Source organism: Rhinolophus ferrumequinum, chromosome 7 (assembly GCF_004115265.2).
Source record: "Rhinolophus ferrumequinum isolate MPI-CBG mRhiFer1 chromosome 7, mRhiFer1_v1.p, whole genome shotgun sequence".
Lineage (NCBI taxonomy): Eukaryota > Metazoa > Chordata > Mammalia > Chiroptera > Rhinolophidae > Rhinolophus > Rhinolophus ferrumequinum.
In genome coordinates this window covers 21,075,841-21,089,370 of record NC_046290.1, presented here as the reverse complement: position 1 = coordinate 21,089,370, position 13,530 = coordinate 21,075,841, and the positions used below count along the sequence as shown (strand labels likewise).

The 13,530-nt window shown below is 44.5% G+C and overlaps 1 protein-coding gene across 8 annotated transcripts in view; it reads right to left on the bottom strand.

The window, feature by feature from the left end:
* PDZD2 (PDZ domain containing 2) overlaps positions 1 to 13,530 on the bottom strand; it is a 329,192-nt gene that overhangs the window by 57,434 nt on the left and 258,228 nt on the right. For 7 of the 8 annotated variants that reach the window (XM_033110376.1, XM_033110377.1, XM_033110380.1 and 4 more), the window contains one exon: positions 11,537 to 11,692. In XM_033110376.1, the coding sequence (XP_032966267.1) occupies positions 11,537 to 11,692 (156 nt within the window). Of the gene's footprint in view, positions 1 to 4,184; positions 4,233 to 11,536; positions 11,693 to 13,530 lie in introns of those variants that run through there. The other variant, XM_033110383.1, reaches the window with a different exon arrangement.

Below are 13,530 nucleotides of genomic sequence, written 5' to 3'. Positions count from 1 at the left end.
TACTCCGAATCCCTTCTTTTCCAGAAGTGGTGTGGGGTTCATGCTGATGTGCTGATAGATATTTCGAAGGGCATGTACTTCTGGAGGAATCTGGAAAGCTGAGATGTGCTCTGAGGAGGCCACACGGGAAGCAGGACTAAAAGGCTGTCCCAGGCTCACACATGATCACCTCCAGCAGGGGCTGGCAAACTGCCGCCCGGGGGCCAAACCTGGTCCAACACCAGCTTTTGTGAAGTTTCATTAGAACACAGTCACGCCCATTAGTTCACTTAGTGCCTATGGCTGCTGGTGAGCTACAAAGGCAAGTGAGCAGTTACCAGAGACACTGTTTGGCCAGCAAAGCCTGTAATGTTTACGACCTGAACTTTACAATTGCCAACCTCTCACAGATAGGAACAGCTCGGACCCATCCCTATCCACAGTTCACTGTGAACGAACTTGAGAATTTTTAGGAAACATAACTTAGAGTAAGTTGAAGGGAAAGCACTGGCCAAGGACAGACATCTTAAGCAGGCAAGGCTGAATGGTCTACCATGGTATTTCCTCTAAAACCATCTTTGTCGTGCAGCCGTTGTCATTTTATTTTTCAGTTCCGTCTTTAAAAGATACCAATACGAGTTAAACACCAATTTGTAGGACAACTGGAGACGAGAGGAACACAGGACACACATTCCACGGATACAATCAGAAAAGATCCAGAATCTGGGAAATGCTTTAGGACAAGGCATTTAACTCTGGACATGTTCTATCCAAAGTGGCAGCCACTAGCCACGTGCCTTCTGGGCACTAGACACGCGGCTACTCTGAATGGAGATGTCCTGTAAGCGCAAAACACACACCAGATTCCAACGCCGGGGTACAAAACAAGTGAGATTGCTTGTTAAAAATGTTTATATTGACTTTTGTTGAAATAATAGCACTTATTTGGTTTATACTGACTTGAATAAAATATATTTAAATTAAAAAAAAAAAGAAATGTTTTTCTCCTCCTAGGCTGACGTAACTAAAAATAAAATTCCTTTTTCAAATTAAAATCTAATGATACCCTCTAAAGAAAAAAAAAGTTACCAACAAGAAACTCACTAAAAAAAACAAGGATTCTCATTTTAAAATGTACATATTTTGCTAAGTGTCATAGGATTATTGGCCACCACTTAAATTGGTTTAATCAGATTTCTTTACTAACAAACATTGTACTTGTTGGCCACCACTTAAATTGGTTTAATCAGATTTCTTTACTAACAAACATTGTACTTGAAACAAATGGGAAGGGTTTTGTTTGTTTTTTTGGTTTTTTGTTGTTGTTGTTGGTGGTGGTGGTGGTGGTGGTGGAGGAGGTAGGAAAAGGAAGAAAATGACTTGGAGAATAAAAAAGAGGATTCTTGGGAACCTGGAACCTCTTCGGGGAGACTGTGGGAACTTTAGGGAGGTACTAAGATCCAGGAAACCTGTGAAGAAAGGGACCAGCAGGCGAGAAGTGGATCACAGGAGGCTGGAGGGTTCAAAGGTAAACAAAATCTCATTCAAAATATTGCTTTGGATTGGCCTTGCTTTCAGGGGAAAAAAAAGGAGAGGAAACTCATTTCATTCTTCTCTACCACCAAGGAGCCCGTAGCTCGCCAAGTGGTAAGGCTTGGAGAACCCACACTCCAACTAGCAGGCTGGCCCTGCTCCCTTCCTCCACTGACCAGCCAGTAACACTGCTTCCTGCCTTTCCATTGTCATGGCCACCCTCCTTCCATCCAGGCTCTGACTACTTCTCAGTGGGGCTACAGCAAAGCTTCCAAATCCATCTCTCCACCTCCAACTGCCTTTCTTCCTCTAACTCACTGCTTGATAACCTTAAAACAAAAGATCTGACCCTGTCATGCAACCATCAATAAGTCACAGTACTTGTAAAGTAAGTCATGATTCCTCGGCCTGGAACTAAAAGCATGGGCTGGACGTTTACACTTAATACACTATTTGTTGATCCTTGAACTGGCCTTAAAATGTCCGATTTGTGGACCACTGTACATGTTATTTTTCTGCTCTAGAATGTCACCCATATTTGTGGGTGTTCCTGTGGCAATCCTATGGAATAGTCAAATACCACCCCATCCATTGAACCCTCCCTGATCACTGGGAGGAATCAGATGTCACTCCACTAGGTCATAGATAGCACATGGCTCCTAAGGGTTTATTAGACAGAAATGGGGAACATGAAAAGAACAGAAATAACCGCAATTCATTATGGAATATAGAAAGTATCGTAAGAGAGGAAGACTGTGTGAGTTGTATCTCTGTATCCCCCAAAGCACCCAGCAGAGTGCTCACGTGGATGGCAGTGACGCTGGCTGAGTCCACTGTTGAGTCATACTATGACTTGGCTGTGGGCACCTGAATGTCATGTTATCAACTTCTGAGGTTGTATCTGGCATCAGCGGAAGAGTGTTGGGAAGAATTAGAGATGTTTGCTTTGGGAGCTGAAGAGGGTGTGTATGTGTGACGTGCAGGTCACCTAGCTGCTGTCACTAGTTTACAAGGTAATTCCACCAGTATTTATTAATCTATTTGTTTCTAGGGAAATAAATTTGAACATCCAAACAACAACTTTGCCAGCACATTTTGAAAGCGTCTCCCCACCATTTATATAAATCAGGAGGTGTCTTTCTGATTTTTAAGTGCTAAAATGTGAGAAACGGGCAAATGAAATTGGCAATCAGAGGAAGCAGAGATGACAGAAGGCTGGAGTAATTAGAAAAGTCTCTGAGGAATGACGGGCATCAGAACCTTGATAGTCAGGAGCAGAAGGAAGAATATTTCAAGTGAAGGAATAAGAGCAAGAACCAGAAGGAAGAGGCATGGTTTTTTTTTTTTCTGCAAATGTCATGTACTGAGCTGAATCAGTAGCTTACGTAAAGAGCTGGGCCAGCAAAACCAAGCAAACAAACAGCAAACACCAAGCCAGGCAAGGAAACACTTGGGTGGGGAGAATTCTATTCATTTTAAACAGCTCTATGGCTTTGAGAAATTTCTGCCCTGGATTCCACAGGGCAACTTCTGCCTGCTTATATTTTGCTTTGTTTTTATTTCTCAGCTCTGTACTACCGTGTTGTATAAGATGTGGTAAACTAGAGAAAAATACCAAAAAACAAAACAAACAAGAGAAAACTCCAAATGTTCCACTGTTCGTGCAGTCTTCAGGTGAGGTGTTTTTTTGTTTTGTTTTGAGCACTCATAGCCTATTTGTCTAACTCATCTACATGCAGTCAAAGGTAATTTCGTCATTTGCCTAAAAAAACCAACACAATAACTGGAATTGAAACTATGTAGGGATTTCCTGTTTCTCTTAAGAAAGTAAGAATTTGTGTGTTTCAGCACTACTCTCTCCAGTGACAGTCTCAAAAGCCACCTACATCTCAAGGATTTCTGTGACCTTAAAGGCTGACCGAAGCGCATAAACAAATAAGATATATTACTTCAGATATATGGTGCACAAATGAGTCACACCATCCTGTTTTTTTCCCCTGTGGAATTGCCATCATTTTGTCTATGGCAGAAGAAATTTTTATTTCAGTTTCATTTCTGAACTGCCACTTTCCTTCAAGTCTTAATACATTCTACTTTACAGTTCAGTGTGAGAACTACAGATTTAAACTCCCAAAGGACATATAAAACTCAATTAATAAGGGTGATATTTATAAGAAGAACATTCAGGGGATTGGCGGAAATAGGGGGAAGAGCTGAAAGGTGTACAGGAATGCACAAAGATGGGCAATATCTTATCTGGAGAGATAAGGTCGCTTCGTGACGTCTATGGTGTTAATTTCATAGAAGAAATTGATCTGAGGGCAAAGAAACTATTATATGCTCTAGTCGTCCATATTTCATTTTCAGTGAAATATGAAGGCATTTTTCAAATCCAAAAGATGATAATAAAGTCGACTGCACTCTAAGGGGACGTCTTTAACTGCACACCATAATGCTTCGTGCTGTGACGTCAACCTTTGTAGACTATGTAGCCAGCAGGCACCCCCAGCATAGATTCATAAATTATAACCCTAGACTACTGCACTAACGTATACATGCACCATAAAGTACAAAACCATCTAAGACGAGATAAAAATCTATGTAAGTCCTAATACTTTCCTCCCACACTCCAAGGTCCCATCTGGTTCCCCCTAATCCCCAGGTGCACTCACCCCACTTTGGAGACCACTGCGGTATTAGACTATAGAATATTTGCTTTGCTATGCAGATCACACGAGCTGTTTACTTCCTTGAGAACTGCAAACTGCTTGGATGAAAATGCAGCACAGAGCCAGGTAGCGAGTTGGAACAGGCCCCAGGAAATGTGCCACGGGAATAAGCCTAATTCAAACTTCAGCAGTTTTCTGGGCAATTCATCCAGGCCAAATAATTATTCTTATCTTATTTTCCACCACCCATTTAAATACTCACTTCATCTCCTTAAGTATGAGACCAAACCAAACAAAAACCACCCCCAAATGTAAATCTTACTTTCTTAGACCAGCAATAATTGCAGCCTTGTCGTTCTTATCTTGCTCTGGCAATTCTACGTACTGTATTGAGTTTCAAGCCACCTCCTACAGATGCCAAGTTGAAGTGTGGCCTACAGAACGTCTAAGTGAACTGAGACCTACTTGGGGAAGGATTCTGGAGGGAGAAGAGAGGGTGGGTCACAGTTTGGGACAGTGGAAAGAAAAATGTACAACTTGGGGAACTGGGGGTCAGTATGTGTTGCTGCCTGCTTCGGGCTGGCGCCGGGAGTAACACAGTTTCTGCATTACCACCACCGGTCTGTATACCAGGGTGGCTGCCAAGGTGATGAGAGCCATGATGTGCAAGCAAGTCTGTTCTCATGTAGGATCCAGAGCAGGCTGGGAGAACAGTGCTTCCAAGTTTCCAACCACAAATACATTGGCCTTGATCCTTCTATCCTAAAGTACAGAAAGGAGGAGAAAGCTGGGGGCCTAAAACCTCCCTTATCTCAAAGCCATGCAGATAGGTCTGTGGCCTCATCTAGCTCCCAGCCAGGAGACTCTTAGGAGCCCTGCCACTTTGTGTCACATCATGGAAATTGCCACATGGGCAACAGAGGGGTGTGTTTGGACCTGTTGCTTCCTCTGGCCGCCAGCATCTCCCAAAGGTTTGCTTTTCAAATCTGGGAGTATCAGGATCACCTGGGATGCTTCTGAAAATTGACTCCTGGGCCCCATCCCACTCAGGCCTGCCAAATGGGCCCCTCCAGTGTAGACCGTGGAGATCTGATGATCAGCTAAACCACTCCACCCCCCGCCCCGGATTTTAGACATATGTAAGAGCTACCTGCGTCCATTTATGAGTCTGCAACACACAGTTATTCCACTTACATGTCTGTGCAGTACGAGACTGCTTTTCTTAGTGTGTTCACCTTTTCTTTCCCTTGAGCCATACTATGACTCATCTGGGGAACAAGTTTGCTATCAGCGGAGCTCAGCAGTCTTCTCTCTCGTCATGGATTTCTTGGCTATAAAATGCAAAGTTTGGACCAGCTAATCCCATGGTTCCTTGCAGCTATTTACCAGAACCTGCAGCTTCGAGACTCGCAATCCCAAGCGCCTTTCTGTGGTGCCTTCTTGCCTGGTCTTTTCACTCACATCCCACTTACTGCTTCACCAACTCCTTTGGGAAGGGCAATCCCTTATTATTGTTATTGTTGTTATTGTTGATTTGTTAAAAATCAGTCCTAAGTTCCCTTTCTAGCTGCTTGCAGCTTTTAAATCTTAACCAATAAAAAATAACAAACCTACTCGTTTGTTAATCAGGTGCAACCACGAACGTCTTGTAAGGAAAGGGACACTGTGTCCTCCCAATGCTATCCGTGGAAAAGAAATTTCTACATTACTGATATTCGTATCCCCAGCGGAAACCCTCAGAAGGGAGAGGCAGATAGACTTTCTAGTTTGTGGACACAAACAATAAGTGCCTACTATGTGCCATGCCCATTTTAAATTCATGGTGTGCTGGGGAAGGTGGGTGAGTCAGTGGAAGGTAAATAAATCTTACGATGAGGGGTATGCAGGGGCATTAGGGAATGAGAGGGTACAGCAACCATACACCTGACTGCCTACCTGGCCAACCTCTCCACCTATCCCATGATACATATTAAGCACTTGGGATACAGGAGTGAGCAAACCTGACATCGGCCCCCATGGATCACCTACTACTAATAGGGGAGGATGACATTAAACAAACTGTCACATGAATAAATGTATCATTATAGTCTGTGTTAAGGGTCATGAAGGAAATTACAGGGTGTTATTACATTCTGGGGGCTCAGGCATGAAGAATGTATGTATCCAGGAAGACTTCCTGGAAGAGGTGAATCCTAATGTTAGATAAGCAGGAAGAAGAACCCTAAGGAGAAGGGAAGACCGTTCCTGAACCAGGAGAATGAGGACATCTTTAAGCAATGGCTGCCACGGCCTTGTGCCTTGAACCTCAGAGCCCAAGGCTGCCCTATGAACAGCCTGTCATAACACCTGCCTTGGCCTCTCCAGTCTTGCGGGAAAGAACATTCACTCCCCTCACAAAAAGTTCGGGGAACCCCGTGCCAGGATCTCTCTGCATTAATAGTTTTACTCTGTGAAGATCTGGTTTTCAGCCAGACATTAGGGTCTTCCTGTTTTAAAACTAATCACAAGCTGACGTACTTGGTGCTCACTGTTCTCTGCCTCACACTCTCACTTCAATTCACCAAAAAACCCTAGCTCAGGCCCCAGTTTCCCATCCAGGCCGGCCTGACTTAACTAGAAATGGTACTTTTGGATGCTGCAATACAAATCCTCAATGGCCAGATACTTTTGGAAACATTTAGAGCGAACACTTTATCAATTATTCAATCCAAATAAAACACGAGAGCTCCTCTCCTTGCTTTCTGTATCTGGATGGATATCTACCTCAGAGGATGATGACTTTTCCAGAAAACTGTGATTCAGGTTTTCATACCTCTTGACTATTCCACCAACAAACAAAGAATCGAACACCAATGATCAAACTTACAGAATCGTCAGATCCAGCTTGGCTCTTCTTTCCTTTTGAGAGATGAGGTCCTTTATTCCTGCTTAAACCCTAATCACCCAAAAGGTCTCCAAGATTTTCTCAAACTGCTGATTCCAAAAACGGTAGAACTGATTCCAGATGCCAAAGGAAGCCGGATACAGGTCTGTTGATGGATGTGCTAAGCAAACTCTTCCTAGCTGAGCTCGCACAGATGCAGATTGCGAAAGGCAATCTGTACTTCCATTGTTGTTGTTGTTAAAAATATAAAAGGGGAGACAGACTTCCAATCACTTCAGAGGTATCACCACCCAGTTCTTCCTGTGACATTGAAACTCTTCTTCGCTTCGTTTTAAAAAGAGCCACTTTCTCAGAAAGCTAGAGCATGGATCTATTTTCCCCCTTGAAAAATGTCATTTTTTAAAAAAAGATGAACTGTAATTATTTACACTTCAGAAAAAAACACACTTTTCTGAATAGCCAATAATAACCCATATGCCACTCATTTTATTGGAGAGCTCCCACATTCTCAAACGTTAGCCTGTGTCCAAACCACCTGGAAGGCTTATTGAAAAACAGCTTGCTGGACACCACCCTCAGAGATTCTGATTCAGCAGGGCTGGGACCCGAGGATCTGTATTTCTAACAAGTTTCTAGGTGACACTGATTCTGCTGGTCCGGGACCACATTTTGAGAACCACTGCTCTACAGATGGCTGTATGATCAAGGCATATGTACTCAGTATGTATTGAACACATACAAGGCACTTCTTTGGTACTGGGGCGCAAAGAGATACCCTGACTTCAAAATTGACAAACCTTAAGTATTTTCTTTCTTTCTCCAAAGAGATAAGCAGTAACAAATAAATAGGAAAAAGCAGATGCTAACTGCCAGGGAGCAGTGATTAGCATATTTGGGAAAGAGAGAGAGATCGCTGTAGAGCTGGGGTGTCCAAACTTTTTTCAACGTTTTTCACCACGGGCCATATGCGGTAAAACACACAAACAGCCGGGCCACTCACTCGAGGTGAAGTACGTATTGCTTCACCTGGTTTATTTAAGTAAACTAAATATATTTGTGGAATTTGCTGCGGGCCAATTAACAATGGATTGCGGACCGCAGTTGGCCCGCGGGCCGCAGTTTGACACCCCTGCTGTAGATGCTTCAAGTGGAGGGAGGAGTCTCAGGTAACTTTGAACTTCATTTGGTCTTTGAGAGGAAGGTAGTGCTTAGATAACCAGAGAGGAGGGCACGTGTGTAACATCTCAAAGCAAAACCATCTCAGTTCCTTTCGGTCTCAACTGCCCCTTCCATGGGATCCTGGCAAGCAGCGGAAGAATTAGGGCTCATGCCCTCCGCAGGCTTAAGTGCTCAGCTGCACCACTCCAGGAGGGCTCCAGGTATGCAAAACCTGCAATTGAGTTGAGTCCCCCTCAACTGGCCACAGGGACCAGAAGAGAATTACTCTCCCTTATTCTCCAATCAATGGCAAGGCCAGATCTCGCAGCGCTGCAATACCCCAGGGTGCTGATACGCCAGCTGGTGGCAGAGGCAGGGAACTATCCCTCCAAAGAGCGGATGGAGAGGGGCCCAGGCAGGGCACATGTTGGGGGCAAGAAGAGGGAAGCAAAAGAGTCAGAGGCTTGGGAACCAGGCTTGTGACCTGAGGACATAAAAGGACCAGTGATTTCCGAGGGAAGGACTGGAAATGGTCAAGGAATGATAGGTGCTCATAGGAGAATCCCTCCCTCCCACCCACCCTTTATTATATTCTAGGCGTTGTACTGTCCAGGCACAGAGAGGAGCTTAAGGCATCACAGCCTTTGCCCTTGAAATGTTTAGCTCTAATGAGGAAGACAGAGAGTAAAAAGATAAATTACGAAAACAAGATGGTGAATGCTATAATGGAAACCTCCACACAGAGCTAGGCCAGCACAGAACACAGACCAAGTAACTCTGAGGGTCAGGGAAAGGTTTCCTCATGGGGAGGAGTGATGTTTGGGCTGGGTTGGCAAGGATCTTGCCAGGCAAAAAAGGTCTTCTAGGTAGAAAGAACAGAGGACGCCAAACCCACAGTAGCAGCCTGGGGAATGTGGAACTCCCAGTGCCGGGGAATGTGCATGTTTGGGGCTGCTGAGAACCTAGAGAACAGAAAGGCAGCGCAGGCAGGCTGGAGTGGATGCAGTCTATGTTCAGGACTCGGGATTTTAGCCTCGTGCGACTGAGAGCCGCCGAATGATTTTCAACCATTAACAACACGGCCAGCTTCTCATTTAAAAACGGTCATGGCAGAGCAGAAGACAAAGTGGAGAAGACAGAGCTGAGGAAGAATGACTGGTCAGGTGGACCGGGACCACAGCTGGAGAAAGAGCTAGACTTATGATATTTCCGACACCAAACTGCAGCCTTCAGGATTGGGTATGGTGGTGGGTGGTGGGAAGAGAGTCCTGTCACTGGAGCCAGACCCCACTGAGATGGATGACAAGTGTGGAAATGACTATGGAATTTCACCGTCCCATTCCCGTTCTTTTTCCTGCCTCTATTCCGCAAACTTGATATTCACCATATGGTTTTATCCTGAGCACGGTTGGAGCTTTTTGAAAGGAAAATCTCATTGCTGTTTATTGTAGCCACGAAAAATAAATCATAAGTGTGCTTCTGACAGGTCCTTAGCATTTGTATTACATTTGCTCAGCCTAAGTGCTTGGAGCATACCGCCACTTACAGGTGCAAAGCTAGTCAATGTCTGAGTAGAATTTGGCAGCAGGTGTAATCAGTCTCATCTGTGAAATAAAAGGCGGGGTAACCTAGTTGATTAAAACTGTACCAGGTTTCTTTCATTGAAGGTGGTTCATTAGGGCTTAAACATTACAAAGAGTCTTGGATTGTAAACATAGTACTAAAAAACATATATTTTTTTCTTAGTAGTTCAGCACCTTTATATGGCTCCGAGGGCAGACTGTGAAGTCTGGAAGATACCGTGTGCCTGCTGCCCACCTCCTGGCTGGCCCTACAGGGCTCTGTCTCAGGCCCGCTTCTCCTGCTTGAGACCAGAGCTCAAGAGAATGGCTGACAAATGACAGGTGTTCAAGCACGTACGGGTGGTGAGCCAGGGAAGAAGCTCGGGTGTTTCCTCCTGTGTGAGTGCTTTGTGAAGGGGACAGAGCAGAAGGTTAAGTGGGGTGAGGTGGTATCTGAGGCACGGAGAAGGGAGAGCTGTCAAAGCAGGGTCACTTCGGGTTTCTCCACCGACAATAATGAATTTGAGATTTGTGGAAGACAGCCAATAAAACGATATGTGATTAATAGGTAAACTATTTCCTTTTTAAGATCATGCCATTGGTGAGCATGGGAACTGGGCACTGCTAGTAGTGTAAATCCTCTCTGGAGAAAACCTTTGACTAAGCAATTCTAAGGGGATCCAAATGGCAGAAAGAGGGCACCCTCCCCATGGCTGGTTGGTGGGTATGGCGACAAAGCCAGGAGTGCAGTTTCCAGGCTCTCGGCCTCAAGTGGAAAGGTGCTGGCTCAGGTAGTAAATGGCCATCAACTGTGATAGGATGGCCATCAGCTGTGGCTAGTTGGCCGTCAGCTGTAACCAGTGAGCCATTGGCTACTAATATAACTGCCGTGGCTACGCTAGCAGGAAATGGGGGCTAGCAAGAAGGTGGTGGCTGAACTAGCAAGTGCGGATTCTCTGGCTCCTGCCTCCTGTGTCTCCAACACAGCCGCCAGTGAGACTATTGTGGTATGACTCCCCTACCTATGGCTCCGTGGGTGTTCCTTTTTAGCCTCACCATGTCCTGCGTTCTTTTGTGGGGAGCGGGACCAGAGACCCCGTGTGACACCCTGTATGACAGTGGGGAACAAAGGCTAATAAGAGTTTACACTGAAAATGACACATCTGTCAGTTCTGGGAGACCACAGAGCCACTGCAACCATAGTTAACCAAAAGCCCTTCTGACTGTGCCAGACAGTGCGTGAGAGCAGACCACTGAGTGTGTGAAGTGTCGCAGGCTGTGTAAGGAAGAGCTACAAGCCGTGCGAGAGTCCGGATTTGACTAAAATGTTAAGACATATCTATACAGCTTTGCCTGCATGGGTATTGTGTTATTTTCACATTCCACTTTCAACCAGAAATCTCTCTAAGTTCAAATTTACAAACAATAGTTTTCAAACACTCTGTCAGTAAGTAGCAATAAAATCCTTGTATATATTAAGCATCCTAAAAATTGATATGTGCACAGAACTTAATACCCAGTTGCTCTCTTATCCTGTGTCTAGTTTCAACTTCTTTTTCTTAAATGAAAAGCATTACCCTCACAGATCTTTCTGGAAGATTTTGATTAAAAAAATAAAAAGAATGTACTGCGATCCTTTCCTATCCTGGCCTCTATCATACTATCTCAAGCTTTTATCTCAGATCCTGGCACGTGTCTTCAGGAAAACTTCATTCCAGCAGAGCAGCCCTTCAAACCAGAGGTACACTTACAGCTCCCTGGATGGAAGACGAGCCGGTCCCTTCGTCCTCTTCCCCGTCTGGCTCCTGTTCTTCATTGTCGGTCCAAGAGGACACGTCCTCTACTGAGCTGGTCAGATCAGGCAGACTTTTCGATGTTAACCTCAGGAGGTCCTCTGCAGAGCTTTCCTATGGGGATACAATCAAAGGCCCACCAATTATCCCATGGCACCAAACAGTTCTGGGTCAAGGTCAAGGAAAACCTAGCAGAAGCAGCTGTGGGTGGTCAGGTGCTCCCAACCCAAAGACTATACGGAATGTATGTTCCACATTTCCAGGTTTGCAAGGTTACCTCAAATGTCAGTGGTGTAGATCCAATTTAAACCCAAACCAATTTTTTCCCCCTGAAGAATCTGTTTCTTAGAGGAATGTTTCCGTAGGCAATCCAAGCTTCCTGAACTTATGATCCCTCGATGCCCTCCCCTGTCTTACTTTCAGGACACAGTTTAAACCTCCTCATTAGCAGGCCAGCATCTTAGGGTTTTGGCCTCTGCCCACTTCTCCAAACTCATCGCCCTCCATTCTCTCCATCCAACCCACACCCGACATCCAAACACGCCAGGCTCTCCCTTGCCCTCTTTTCCACCAGCAGCTCCTCCTGCCTCGACTACCCTTCCTCTCATGATGAAGGCCTATGTGGGCAAAACTTGAGTATCCTCTGCTTTTGCAGGCCTTCCTGGGTCACCACAGGAGGCACTCCATTTGTTCCTCTTTCTTCTCTAATGTCCTTTACTGGGTCTTTTATTGCCTTGCAGTGCATGTTTAACTAGACTAGTCTATCTCCCCTGCTGGTCTTGAGAGTTCCCTGAATGTCACACCATGTCTGCTCATCACAGTGTCCCCAGGCCTAACACAGAGTTCAAATATCCATCATATCTTCCCCTCTCCCATTGCTCATCTCACTAGCCTATGCTCATTAGAAGGAGATTAGACTGTTTATTGAATTACCATGCCAAAGTGGAGACTGATAGTCTTTTCAATAAAAGCAGCCTTGAACAACTTTTCAAGGTCAACAAAAATACATGGAATGACTCCATTAAAATTAGACTCTAAAGGGTGCTTCTTCAACACAGCCATTCCTATGCACAGATAAAGCCAGAATAGGTTGTGGGATGCAGGCAAGATCACTGAGGCCATGTGACAATCCTAACTGCAAAAGAGGACACACAGGAGCTGAGAGGTCTCCTGCGAAATGCCACCACATGAGGCCAGGGACCAGGGCTGCAGGGCTGATCTGCGGTCAGAAAAGAGAGACACGTGTCCTCTCCTCATTCTCCCACACCAGTCATTTCTACAAGGTAGGAAACATGTGGAAACTTTTGATTGTCGTATTCCGTGGGGCTTGACAGAAAAGAGAATGAAAACAACAAAAATATCCATCTTTAACAATGGACAAACAATTGAGCTGGCACCTGGTGACAGTGACATTGGATGCAGGTTCTACCTTCAAGATACCTGAAGTTCATTTTAGATCAGTAATTGTGAATGCTATATTATCAGACCTTGCCTAAGGAAAGGAAAAAGAGCCATTAAACAAAAAATGAGTTCAGTTTAATTAAGTTTTAAAAAAGACAAAGGTCCCAACTGGTGAGTAAACAGCACAAGTCACAGGATAGAGTACTTTACGGTCATTAAACATGATGCTGTAGAAATGCAGTTCCTGATGTGGAAAGATTCTTACAGTATGCTACTTAGTGAGAAAAAAAAAATAGCTTCAAAATAATATGTCGTAACTATAGGAATAATGAAGGTAATAATAAACTGGATATAATAATATGTGATAATCATAAAAGCAAACATTTCTCCAAAGGCTTGTTGGGACCAGCTACACTGTTCAGAGCCCTTTATGGTTCATTTAATCATCCTAATATCCCATGATTCTCACTGTACAGACGAGAAAACTGAGATGTTGAGGGATGTAGTAACTTGCTCCAGATACACAGCTTTTTCTTTCCTTTTTTTTTTTA